The sequence below is a fragment of the Patiria miniata genome, unplaced genomic scaffold (assembly GCF_015706575.1).
Source record: "Patiria miniata isolate m_02_andy unplaced genomic scaffold, ASM1570657v1 HiC_scaffold_5, whole genome shotgun sequence".
Classification (NCBI taxonomy): Eukaryota; Metazoa; Echinodermata; class Asteroidea; order Valvatida; family Asterinidae; genus Patiria; species Patiria miniata.
This window is the reverse complement of record NW_024037072.1, coordinates 22179933-22193865: the sequence shown is the minus strand read 5'-3', so window position 1 is coordinate 22193865 and position 13933 is coordinate 22179933. Positions and strand designations below refer to the sequence as shown.

Sequence of the window (13933 nt, the reverse complement as noted above, 5' to 3'; positions counted from 1 at the left end):
GAATTTATTTCTGTAGCTAAATTTATTTCAAAGACATGACGCAGGAACTTCAACAGTGTCCTGCCAAGTTTCACGAAAACCGCATTTCGAGAAAAACGGCTTTTAAATAAAGACATGCATTGGGCCACCAACGGCAGTGGAAAACATCTTCAGTTTTTCCACTTTTGTGGGTATTTTTCCCCCAACAAAAGTGCATAGTGTGAATCTTAGATTCCTTGTCTATTCAAAAAAATTACAAAACAATCAATATCGATTTTGACATGATTTTTCTAGTATATGCGACTTCAGGCATCGATTACTTAAAGGGAAAATACAACATTTGCAAACATCAAAAAATAAAACTACCAAATCGTTTTCAAATACTTTGCTGGACTGTTAGTGAATGACAGTATAAAGCATCCTGTAAAATCATGGCACCTGGTATACTGTCATTTTCAAGAAAAGTACTATTTTTGTATCAATTTCCAACGCTGATCGGCCGATCAGCGTTGGAAACAACTGGCTTTTTTTCAAATACTGGCCCCAATTGACCATCGCACTTGTTTGCAATCGATTACAAACCTATGAACGGGTACGAGCCACCTAGACTGGTTCCCTGACCTTACAATTCCCCAATTTATGTAAACTGCTCTGTTTCTTCTTATATGGAGTCAGGGAACCAGACTACAGGAAAATGATCGTTTTTCTTGGTTTTTATAGCATTTTCGAACCCAAAACCTCAAAAAAGTCAGTGTAACTATATTTGCTATATATTTCCAACCCCCCAATTCCATCCATTTCTGAAAATTACAGCAAAAGCAAATGATGTATATTCCCTTTAAAACAAGGTAGCACATTGCCTACATACTTTAACATTGTTGAGGCTGTTCGCGTTGCTGCTTATGTGAGCTGTTGTCTCCCAAGTGTAATTTAGTGACCCTGGTAATTAACAACCTCGTTATCACTCAATCACTACTGTATAATTCTTGATTATTGTGTAATAAATTCTAATCACATTTGTTGTGTCGACAATCCTGTTGTCAAGGTGTATTTGTTGCTGGATTATTGTGCAGTTAGCAGAAAGTAATCTCAATCATCATAATCAGTGGTATTTTTCCTCCAAATCATAGCCGCTTCCTAAGCCTTGAGGTTGCTCTGAGTGGTCTCTCGTCTTGGGAAAGCTTGGGTTCGGGAAGATCAGCTACACCTTAATAGGTGTCAGACTTGGTCCCAACAAACTTAGGTTTGGCCCGGGGAGATCCCCGCCACAAATGGTTTCAGAAGTGGGACGATTGTGATTGCGATTGTCATTTATTGTTGGTTATTTGTTGTGTGTGATCGTTGTGGTTGTTAAAAGTTATGAGCGAAGGCTCGCAGGGTCAAGCGGGCACCTAAAGTGCTGATGCCGAGTTGCAGCGACTGCGAATGAAAGCTCAACACTGTGGTGGGAAAAAGACCATTGCAAAGAAGTAGGAGGCTGTCATGGAGTTGCAGTCGGGTGGTTCCCAAAGGGAGGGAACACAGGCACGCCAGGTGGGAGCTGGCGTGTGCTCCATCAGGTAGATAACCGATGTTGAGCTGAGGTTGCCCGAAGAGACTACTGGGTATGTGTCTGGAGCAACCGGGAGACGAGAGTCTGGCACTAAGGTGGTGCCTGAATGAGTCCCAAAATTTGGGAGGGAGGTGAGGTTTATGTAGAGTACGCCTCTGAAGGACTCAGGCTTAAGGATAAAACCCCAAGCTGGGTCAACGCCAATCGCCTTGGAATGCGAGAGTCAAGTCATAGACAACCTGATGCTGTTCCTGTCCGGGCACGGTGGCGTGGAACAGGGTAAGCCAAGTACTAACCTGTTTGTTTGTGATAGGGAGAAGGTTACCCCTACAAGGGTGCACAGTTAACTGCTAAGTTTCGCAACTCGACCAGTCGAGGCGAAGAACAGCAGTTCAGCTGAAAGAGTGGACACCTTGTAGGTCAGTAGGTCCTCGGCCACTTAAACGAGAGGCATGTGTCCATAGTGAATTGGGTCTGAAGGGAAGTTTGGAGCGACCAAATCGCAGGCCAAACATAACCCCTGACCGATATAATGGGAAAGTGCTCTAGAAGGAGTACTTCTGCCATTTTGAGACGTGCCTTGAGGTAAACCAGTGGAGCGAAGAGCAAGCTGCGAAGTGGTTATCCGCAAGCTTGCAAGGGGATGCTCTGTGGTTGATGGGCGACTCGGGTAAAAAGCACATGTACAGTGCGCTGGTCAAGTTGCTTGGGCGTAGGCTTGGGTCAGCTTGACAGAGTGAGAAGTATCTCGTTGAGCTCAGACACTGGCGCCAAAAGCCAAAAGAGGGATAGCTAGAGTTAGGGCAGGCAATCCATGAAATACCGGAAGATGCTCGAGAGAAGTTGGCAAAGAACCACTTCATAGATGCCGTTGACAGCCACTCAATTAGAGAGGACATCAGTAGAGCCCGTCCAAAAACTTTGGAAGAAGTTCAGGCTGCGCTGGAGACTGAGAATTTTGAGAAGGTCGAACAGCACAGTTTGCTGGACCGGCAGCCCGCTAAATTGGCGAGGTCTCTGGAACAGAGCGGAGGCTTGTGAATTTAGAGCAAAGTCTCAAAGAGGAGGCCAAGACCATTGCTCGGGCCAGCCATGGTCAAACCGGTGGAAGGTGGTGGTGACGTGTAGCCAAGAAGGCTTGGCGGTGGCCAGATCTCTTGTTGAGACTAAAGCCGATGTTGTTCTATTGCAGGTCTTCAATCCCGGAAGGGATAAAGAGTTGCACATGAGGGGACAACAGCGGGAATGATCTCCCAGATTGAGCCCAGTTCAATTCATGATGAATTGAATGTGAAGGCAAACACAGGGAAGGAGTTGCCCCTGTATTTGCGAGACTTAAATGAGAGGAGTACAGCCAATGCAGAGGCTAAGTACCATGATGATGTCTGGAAATGTCTTATAGACTTTCAGGATGTGTTGTCCAAGGGTGACCATGACATCGGTCACACGGACGTGGTCAAGCATGACATAAACACTGGTGATGCTAGGCCTTAGTTAGGGCTCTGGAGTTCTGCTAGTCATTATCCTGTGGTAGTCGAGTGTCTGTGACAAGCTTGGCATTGAGAGGGTTGTACCGGCAAATAGGGTCTTGTACCGAAATATCGACGTTCTTATATATAATTGCTGTTATGCTTGTTGCTGTTATTACGTACACTTCATTATTACGTAATACTGTATTTACATCATAACCATGTATAATTATCTGTTTGTTTGTGTGTTTATTTTTGTTCCTTTGTCCTGTCTGACTGTTTTGTCCAATCTTTGTCCTAAGGCTTCCCCAACACAAGCACATGCTTACCGGGGCCTGCCTCCATTTTCACCATTATTATTCTGTTATTACATACTTACCTAATGTTTTAATAGTTTGTTTATTCTGCTTGTTGTGAATTGGTGAAATGGAAATAAATGTCTTTGAAGTGAAAATTGAATTGAATTGAATTGAATCAAGGCGAGGGATAATCGGGTCGTCTAAGGGATGCACCTGCCCAGAGCTTTAAGGCAACAGCGACACAACTAAAAGAGTCGACCCCATCCATGAAGAGGACGAGGACGGAGACCTGATGCATGATGGTACCACGACCAAGATGTGGCTGGATGGCAACAGAGTCACCACTGAGGAGCAGAACAGGGGGACTTTCAGCAGGTTAAGCCCAGGTGGATGAGGAGAGTCTGATGGGAGACCAGCGAGCGATGAGCTTTAAACAATTTAACCATTTCATATGTTGAGTTATGGTTTTCACAAAAATTAAATGTCAGTTGTCGATCAGGAAAATCATTTAATCAAAATCCCTCCATTTTTATAATCTTCAAAATCTTGTAAATTTGTAACTTGCCAAATTTAACAGTTAATGTACAATGTAGGGCCTAAATTTAACAGTTAATATATGTGTACAAAGGTCTTCAAATTATCCAACCATTCTTCCTCTACATTTATTTAAAATGCAGTGACGATTTTCTGTACATGTTCTGTGAATATTTAATGAGCAAAGTTTGATTCGGGCTCTGTAAAGTATTTCTCTGGTGGAATCTTGTGAATATTTAATTAGGTGAAATTTGGTGCTCTTGTGCCCTGATACCAAGTACAATATCTTGTGACTAGAAAATGTTAAGCCTTATGTTTTATATTGAATTACAAAGAGGAAGTTACTGTAAGCTTTAGGTCACTTTCCTTTTATTTTTATTATGGTTATGGAGTATGAGGTCATACCCTAGCATGTTCGGGCCTATTTATGTAATGGAAAGTGTATGGGTGCTACCACCCTCTCGTTGAAGGCAGCTGACATAAACGCCAAGACAGTTTCGGCCAAACCATTTTTGTGTCACCTACTCAACATCAAGTGGCAAGACCATGTAACAAATGAAATCCTGATGGAGATGATCAGTGACCTGTGGTGCTTCAGCAGCAGCACTGTAGTGGAACGCAAGGCAGTGTGGTTGAGCCATGTGGTTTGGCATGGTGGCATGGCGGCAGCTGTTGTGGATGGGATGCCAGAGGGATGTCGTCGCTCCGTGGGCCGGCCAAAGATGCGCTGGGTGGACAACATCCGAGAATGGTCAGGGTGTGACACCACCGAACTGAAAGCAGCAGCACTGGAAAGACGGGCTGTGGTGGGAGCGGAACCAGTGATCCCAACTTTGTATAATTTGAGTAGGAGACCAATGACTAATGCCTATGTCTATTGAATGAATGTGTAGTGACTTACATGTATATAACCAGTCTATTGCTATTGCAATGTGATTGTATTTTAATGTCATGAACTGTACTCTGTACATGTAGTGCATGCGTGCGTGACTGGGGGCAGCTTAGCGCTCAGTGTGTGCATGCACGTACGCGATTGGTTCCCAAAGGCCCGGACATGTGTTTGTACAGCTTTTGCATGTTTACCTGGGAGGTACCGGTAGCATGTGATGTTCTGCATCACTTGAGTCGTGGACAGTGGAGAGTAAGGTAGTGTATTGCTCATGCTCTGTGCTTTGTGTAATGCTGACACGCACAGTGTACAGCGGACGATTTTACAAAAAAAGTGTGCAGCTTGCGCCATGTGTTGGACTCAAATACACAACAAATTTGTTGTGCAACTGCGCAATTACATGTAAGCTTAAGATCGATTTCACAAATTGTGGCATAGCTTTGCATTGATATAAAGTATGTAAACATCTTGGACAAGGAAAAAAACAACATTTACGACTGCTTTTCTGTGTGAATTTGTTCGTTCACGGAACAGTCTTTGGATCACCTTGGCTCGTCACGATGAAAATTATTTTGTCTGACTTTCTTTGGAATCGTTCAGCAACTCTAAAAATTATGTTACGAGTAAAATAGAAATTCATTTACTTCTAACATAAAGTTGTGAGTGTCTTGTATCAACCTTGATAACTTAAGTAATAATGGGCTCCACAAGGTACAGTGACTGTGAGTGAGATGTTAAAATGACAAGTAGCACAGTTAAAAATGCTGATGGATTGTCCAAAAAATGTGGACGAATCATCGTAAATAGGACTGAGGATTGTCACTCAAGCTGTGCACATGTTTTAAAAGTTTTGTTAATCTACCGTTTTTGTTTTTACAGGTCATATTCAGTATTGCCGAGGATTTACTCAGAACAGCCTCTCAGAACAGCCGGATGTCTCTGCACAGAACACAGGCCAGCTGGCTTATACTAGGTGCTGTCATGACGTTAGGTGAGGGAGCAATTCATCCATGCTTACAAACTGTACTGTGATGCACTGGTAGTAGGATTTGCAGACTCTGAGCGTTATCGGATTTAATAATAATAAAAATACTGGAGTCTTATAAAGCGCACATATCTACCATCAATTAGGTACTCAAGGCGCTGGAAATTATGTCTATTACTAAAGACAGGTAAACATGGTAAATGAAGTCTATGAGAAATACGAGACCCATTATGTAGCACTTTGTAAGGGTTTACAAGGTGCTGCGGCGCATATTGCAGCCACTGCTAGAAACACCGGGGCAAACCCCTTCTGTTAGAGATAAGTGTTACTGGGTTCTTTAACATGCATTACACAACACACGAGACCTACGGCTTTACGTCCCATCCGAAGGACGAAGCAATAATGGTAAAGTGCCTTGCTTAAGAGCACAATTACCATGTTCCCACGGTCAGGATTCGAACCCATGTACCACAGCACACCGGTCGAACACTGTAACCATTGGACCACAGCACCCCAAACCAGTTGGCACTGGAAGACATGTATACGCGCAAACGTTTTCTGAAATTCAGATCAGATGAGTGATAAACGCGCAACGAGTGAGGCTGTTAGCAACCTGCTCGCAGGCCAGAAAAATCAGGGTGTACCCGCAGATCATGACCTGAACCCATCTGGCACCGAGTTTCGTGAAAAATAATCCCATGCCTGGGTCTTGTCACTGTCAAAGTAAACCTGGCTCGAACTGGTTAAAGTCTTCATTTAAAGGGAATATACATCATTTGCTTTTGCTGTAATTTTCAGAATTGGATGGAATTGGGGGGTTGGAAATATAAAGCAAATATAGTTACACTGACTTTTTTGAGGTTTTGGGTTCGAAAATGCTATAAAAACCAAGAAAAACAATCGTTTTCCTGTAGTCTGGTTCCCTGACTCCATATAAGAAGAAACAGAGCAGTTTACATACATTGGGGAATTGTAAGGTCAGGGAACCAGTCTAGCTGGCTCGTACCCGTTCATAGGTTTGTAATCGATTGCAAACAAGTGCAATGGTCAATAGGGGCCAGTATTTGAAAAAAAAGCCAGTTGTTTCCAACGCTGATCGGCCGATCAGCGTTGGAAATTGATACAAAAATACCACTTTTCTTGAAAATGACAGTATACCAGGTGCCATAATTTTACAGGATGCTTTAGACTGTCATTTACCAACATCCTATTAAGGTATTTCGCAAAAACTTGGTAGTTTTATTTTTCGATGTTTGCAAATGTTGTATATTCCCTTTAATAATCAGCTGTTTGTAATCAAGTGAAACAATTTTATCTTCTCAATATCTGGTTAGCACAAGCTTCTTTGCAATTTCATGACCAGCTTGACCATGTTGCCATTGTTTTCATTCCTTTGCGTGAAACCTCAAAAAGTCTGCTGGTAGCCCCATTGAAACCAAAAGTGTTCAATATCCAACTTTAAGCAATTCACAAATGTATGTTCTGCTGGTCAGAGTTGTAATTAGCAGTGTATGATTTTGTTGGTTTCAGCAGGGATCTAGCAAAGTACTTGCAGTAGGGTTAAGGGTTAGGTAGAGGCTGCAGCTGCAAATCTCACGTAACACAATTGTATCATGACAGATTTAAGGCTAACATGATCGGAGGCTTTAAGATATCAACCCTGAACCTCCCTGATGCCTCAGAATCCACCAGGACAATTTGAATGATTCCACAAGATTGAAGAACATAGAGTCGAGCCATAACAACTTGATGCCACTTCAAAGTTCATGTACAAAGAATGTGATATTGGTTTCCTGCACAGTGATTTGGTAATAAGGATTAATGATTGGTCCTTTTCCCCCCTCTTATTGTAGGTACTCCAGTAGTCCGGAACCACCTGCCCAGGCTGCTCCTGCTCTGGCGTAACGCATTCCCAAGATCGTCCAAGGAGCTGGAGTCTGAGAAGGCCAGGGGAGATGCGTTCACGTGGCAGGTCACGTTAGAAGGACGAGCAGGAGCACTTTGTGGTAGGATTCCTCTGTAACTTACCTGTGTCTGCTCTGCAAACACAATTCTTGGTGTTGGTAGAGTCTGAATGAACGCTTACTGGTCTCTGTGATGGGAATTGAGAGGTGGGAAAGAGTTCCATATCTGGACATCACTTGACACCCTGTGCACAAACCCTAGGAGTCTGGTCTGAAAAATTCCTAGTGTTTCCTCAGTAAATGCTTCAATATTTTCTTTGCTAACTTTGACTTTTTATGACATGTCATTGCTTTCTGATGGCTGATAGGTAGTGCAGGGAAAATTAGTGATGTCCATGCATAGAATTCTTCCAGAGATGTGGAACACTTGTAACACCTAAAGAGCCAATCATCGGTTTGCCCAGGCATTCAACATTTCCTCATTTGTGATGCAGTTTTTTGCGGAAGTATACAATTTAAAAGGTCAAAATGATGTCTCTAAAAGTTTAATATGAGATGCTTTGCATCATGTGCAATCTCAAATCTAGGGCAAATTACGCTTTAAAGTTTGGGTAAATTGCCTATTTGGTGAAAACCAGACATCAAGAACCTCAAATTCTTCTGGCTGGCAACATATTTCTTTAACACATTACAAGCTGTATTACAGTGTGTTTATTCGCTGATGAATCAATAGAAGTATATTGTGCTTGCGAGGTTTCAGGTGCTACAAGGGGTAAAAGGCTGGGCACTTTTTGGCGCTACAGTGAGTGATGGGTTAAACGTACATGTTCCATGTCGTCAATCCTATGTACAAAATTAAGAAGGAAGTAGACACTATTACCAGTTTGCAGTTTATTGTTGCAGTCAAGCATGTTTTCCTTTATAGGATTTGATTTTCTACTTGCTTGAAAAATATTTCTAAACAGCGTTGAAAAAACAAAACAAAGTGGCAGAAATAGGTCATAAGTCAATTGGAATTACATGTAGCCCAAAAAAAATGTGCCAAGGAAACACCACCCACTCCTGCCTCTGTGTTTTTGTTTTTGTTTCATTGCAGCCATGCAGAGCTTCATTACTCATTGTCGTGATTTAGTGACTGACGACGTCATTAGGAGATGCATGACACCTTTGGAGTGTGCCATGTCTATGCTTGCGGAGTAAGTACACGTGGGCCCTTGTGGAACTCTGTCTCCCCTGTTAAGAAGTCTTGGTTCTGAAAAAAGAAACTGTTGTGAGAATTTGTTGTCTTGACTTGACGTTTGTTATCTAGACAGCACTCTTTTTAAAAAATTGAACAGAACGGTATTTTGAAGAAGAAGTTGTCTTCTTTGTTCTTATTTCTACATATAAATGCATTTTACAAAATAACATGATTTTCTTGCACCACATGGCTTTAGGATCAAGAAAAAGCTTTTGGGCAATTCCACGGTTACTCACGTTACATTTTTGATGTACTTTTGAGTTTCCTTGGGCTGTAATTACCTTACGGAAAAGGTTTAATAACTGTGATCCCCATAGTAGATAGAGTAGACCTAGACCTACCTAAGCACCAAAGATGACATCCAGAAAAATGTGTTGTGTATGATAAACAAGACGCATAAAATCGGTTACTCACGTTACGAAAATGTAACGTGAGTAACCGTGGAATTGCCCCTTTGTACATGAATTTTGTATCATGTCAGTTGAGCATTAGTTTTTTTCTTGGAAGGAGGGGCTTTCATATTATGCAAATAACAATATTGAAAGCAAAGTCATGAAATTTGACTTCAGCAGGGTGTTTGTATCTGTGAATGGTCGATATCGGTTAACAGATAACGTATGCATACACGTATCCGTTCAGATGCAAAACCTCTCTAATGTCTATGTTGCATTGTCTTGCATTTGGTCGGGTTAGGGTTGAAAGTATTGACTTCATTTTGTAAATCCGCAAACTTGTCCAAAGTTGTACTCTTCATGCCAAGCAAACAAATTGAGCCTGAAATCACATCCTCTTGACTGCTTTAAAGAGGTTGTGGAATGCTGAAAGTCGTTTTGTTTTTTTGTATTTTTTTATTGTAGACCCATATATATCATAATGACAAAGTCCCATTCTTTTGTAATGTGCATTTATATGTTTATAAAACTGAAATTCATCGAGTAATTTGTTGGTCGGCGAGCACATAATTGAAATCAACAGTCGTCGGGTTCTTCGTAAAATGAAAAAAATCGTGATGTTATAAACAGGACTCGTTTATACTACACTGCATCGGGAGTCCTGTTTATTACGTCATGATTTACTATGTTTTGTTTGCTGCCCCCAACGACGACTTTTACACAAATTGCACTTTCGGGTCCAAACAGGACCTGAAAAACAGCTCTCAAAAGTACCTTTTGTACTCATTTCATGACAGACACAATAGTCGTTTTTATTTCATCACACCTTAGGCTACATATACCCGAAAAATGACGGAAATGTCTTCGAGCATTCCACATCCTCTTAAAATTGAAGTGATTTTGTCGTGCTTTTTTGTCACCAGGATTCACACAGTGATCAAGTCTTGCGGTGCCCACCTCAAGGCCAGTGCAGCTATGGTTCGACTCAGACTGTATGAAGTGTTGAGGCTTTTGCCTCCCACATCCTATGAAAGTAAAATAGCCTCTCAATGAATTTGTAATTTTTTGTTTTTAATTTGTGCGTTTCTTGGGTGGGGGGGGGGGGGAGGGGGAAGCTGTCTTAATGAGAAATTGTTGGACCTGAGGGATATGAGGCATCTATAGAGTCTGAATTTTAAATTAAGACATGACTTCAGAAATAAGTGCAGCCACTTTAGATGGAAGTACATGTATATGAAACTAGGAAGGGTCCTAGAAAACAAATGTTGGGGGCAAGAAAGCTAGGTTTACAGCAAGGTCGCTGTAGTTTAACATGAATTCATATCCCGGCTGTTCGCACTAGATTTAATAATGTAATTTTTTCGGTAATGACTGGTATGCATTAACGGGTAGTGCGTGAATCGAGTACCTGATTGAAAAACAAAACATTGGTACCTGGGTACCTGTTAAAGAATCTCAACCCCAAAATTGAAGTCTCAGAAGTTTCTGTTCATAAAGGTCAGCACAATAATACTACCACATCGGTGCAGCAAAATACAAGTGTGTGGCTCTTTAGTTTTACAGTGTAAATTGCATTTTCGCGAGCATCATAAATGGGAATCTGTTTTGTTTTTCCATGTAGCCTGGTTTTCATTTTGAAAATTTCCCATAAATGACATTCAAACCTTTCTTTTCATTTTCTTAGAACTTACTAAGTACATGTAATATTGAGCATGAAAGTTTGTTTCCTGTCCCATTATTATATCAAGTAAATATAAAAGATAATTTGTTTGGACTTGAGTTGCAGGGCTCGCATCAGGAGCATGCGACACCATCACGGTGCCCTTATCATCTGGCGTTGCTGTTGTCTTTATCGACTGGCCTCAACAAACCAGTTGATAAAGACACCGTGATGGTGTCACAAGCTTCTGATGCGAGCCCTAGAACTCAAGTCCCAAAAAGGTATCTTTTATTTAGGGTTCCTATCAATAATGATTGTCCGCTGACTCAGCTGAGCTCGCGGACTAAATTTGGTCCTTAGTTACAGGTTAGCGGCGAGCCCTGGAGTCTTGCATGGTATAACAATGGGCCTTTGTTATTCTAATTTCTATTCTATATTAATAACAATATCACACGAGCGGGGACTGAGTCATTAAGTTGGCCAGGCATTAGTAAACATCGGTCGCGAAAGTTCACAAACTGCTGGCCCTTGGCAACGCCAGAATTCAGCGTACATTCGCTGACAGTCAGCGGACTTTTTATTGACAAGAACCCTTACTTCATGTAATATGTAAAGTTAATTACGGGTACTTGATTCCATGGTCTGGAACCACTTCCTGACATCAGCGGTCAGGTACTAGGGTACCCGTTCCTATGCACAGCCCAGTGACAGAAGTTAACCTCCCCCCCAAAAAAGGCCAATGGGAAGATGGTAATACTTATTTTCCCAATCATCAGGTAGCTTCACAGCCCTGCTGCGCGAGCTTGTAGCCGAGTTCACGCTGACGGACAACGCAGCCAACACCACCACCTCCCTGATGCGCTCGCTGTGCCACGAGAACGACTCCATCATCCTTCAGAGCTGGATCACCGAGACCGACCACAAGTCGGTGGAGCTACAGCTGCAGCCCAACAGTGCCTCAGGGTCTGGGGCCCTGGAGCACGATCCGTCGTCACTGTACTGGAAAGCAATCAAGGTATGCTGGTAGTGAGCAACAACTCATACTTTCATCATATTAGGTTTGGCTGGTAGTGAGCAACAAGTCATACTTTCATCAAATTAGGTTTTGCTGGTAGTGAGCAACAAGTCATACTGTCATCAAATTAGGTTTGGCTGGTAGTGAGCAACAAGTCATACTTTCATCAAATTAGGTTTCGCTGGTAGTGAGCAACAAGTCATACTTTCATCAAATTAGGTTTTGCTGGTAGTGAGCATCAAGTCATACTCTCATCGTGAGCAACAAGTCATACTCTCATCAAATTAGGTTTTGCTGGTGGTGAGCAACAAGTCAAACTCTCATCAAATTAGGTTTTGCTGGTAGTAAGCAACAAGTCATACTTTCATCAAATTAGGTTTTGCTGGTAGTGAGCAACAAGTCATACTTTCATCAAATTAGGTTTCGCTGGTAGTGAACAACAAGTCATACTTTCATCAAATTAGGTTTTGCTGGTAGTGAGCAACAAGTCATACTTTCATCAAATTAGGTTTTGCTGGTAGTGAGCAACAAGTCATACTTTCATCAAATTAGGTTTTGCTGGTAGTGAGCAACAAGTCATACTGTCATCAAATTAGGTTTTGTTGGTAGTGAGCAACAAGTCATACTTTCATCAAATTAGGTTTTGCTGGTAGTGAGCAACAAGTCATACTTTCATCAAATTAGGTTTTGCTGGTAGTGAGCAACAAGTCATACTTTCATCAAATTAGGTTTTGTTGGTAGTGAGCAACAAGTCATACTCTCATCAAATTAGGTTTTGCTGGTAGTGAGCAACAAGTCATACTCTCATCAAATTAGGTTTTGCTGGTAGTGAGCAACGAGTCATACTGTCATCAAATTAGGTTTTGCTGGTAGTGAGCAACAAGTCATACTTTCATCAAATTAGGTTTTGCCCTTCACCGACGTATAAACACTGTATACTCGGTGTGTTACCTCCCGAGTGGAAGTTGGAAAAAATCACTCAGGTGGGACTCGAACCCACGACCTCCTGCTTTCCAGTGCAGATGTCTTACCACTCGACCACCGAGCTAATGGGATCGGGTGGCTGCTTTGAATCTGATGTAGATAGCAGCGGGTACCGCATTAACTATTCATAAGATGGGATTTTTTTCCAACTTTCACTCGGGAGGTAACACACAGAGTATACAGTGTTCATACGTCGGTGAAGGGCAAAACCTAATTTGATTAGCATCACCCCGACGCAAAAATCCCATCTTATGAATAGAAAGTCATACTTTATTTTAAAGGCATATAGGATCATTTGCATTTTTCCCAAAAGTAACTTACCCAACTATTATTTAACAAGCTTACTTGGATTAAAGGTAGAGAACATCATTTGCAGCTCCAAAAAAGTAACTGACAAAGTTAACGTTGAAAAACATACTTGGTTTAAAGATAGTAATGGCACTAAACTCCCTGTGAAATGATTCTTTCTGGCATGCTGTCATTTTGAAGAAAACAATTAAAGAAGGTCATTTCCAAAGTGCATCTGAAGATGCATTTTTGGAAATTTCCGTTAGTAGTTTGTTTATTCGTCGAAGCTGTGAATTGGCATGGTTGCTATAATTCGTTGCTTGAGTACGTGACATTGCGTAGCTGCAATCGGCTGAATGAGAACATGTCTCTGGAACTTATGAATTAAAATTGAGATCCTAGAATATTGTTATCTCGGATTATACAGCATTCATTGAGCTAAAACTTCATCAGGTTGCATGTTAAGCACCCTTCTTAAGATTTTGAGCACTTTTGTTGCTTCAATCTAAACAAATGCACAAATGACTAATGATATACTCTACCTTTAAAGATCGTACTGGTACTAAACCCCCCTTGAAATCCCATCTGCCTTGCTGTCATGTAGAAAAAAATCAAGAAATGTGGTTGATTTCCAACGATCAGTCAGTTGACCGATTTTTGGAAATAAGGAGTGCTATGGACGAGATTGTTTTTTTCGGGATCAAAAGGTTGTGCATGGTTTTTCACTGTTTTCTCAAAAAGTG

General features: G+C 41.6%; 1 protein-coding gene across 2 annotated transcripts in view; it reads left to right on the top strand.

Annotated features, from left to right (window-relative positions):
• The window catches only part of LOC119740286 (HEAT repeat-containing protein 5B-like), a 95048-nt gene that overhangs the window by 35086 nt on the left and 46029 nt on the right, over positions 1-13933 (top strand). For both annotated transcript variants that reach the window (XM_038215550.1, XM_038215549.1), the window contains 5 exons: positions 5602-5713; positions 7561-7713; positions 8708-8807; positions 10167-10276; positions 11680-11918. In XM_038215550.1, the coding sequence (XP_038071478.1) occupies positions 5602-5713; positions 7561-7713; positions 8708-8807; positions 10167-10276; positions 11680-11918 (714 nt within the window). The remainder of the gene's footprint in view (positions 1-5601; positions 5714-7560; positions 7714-8707; positions 8808-10166; positions 10277-11679; positions 11919-13933) is intronic.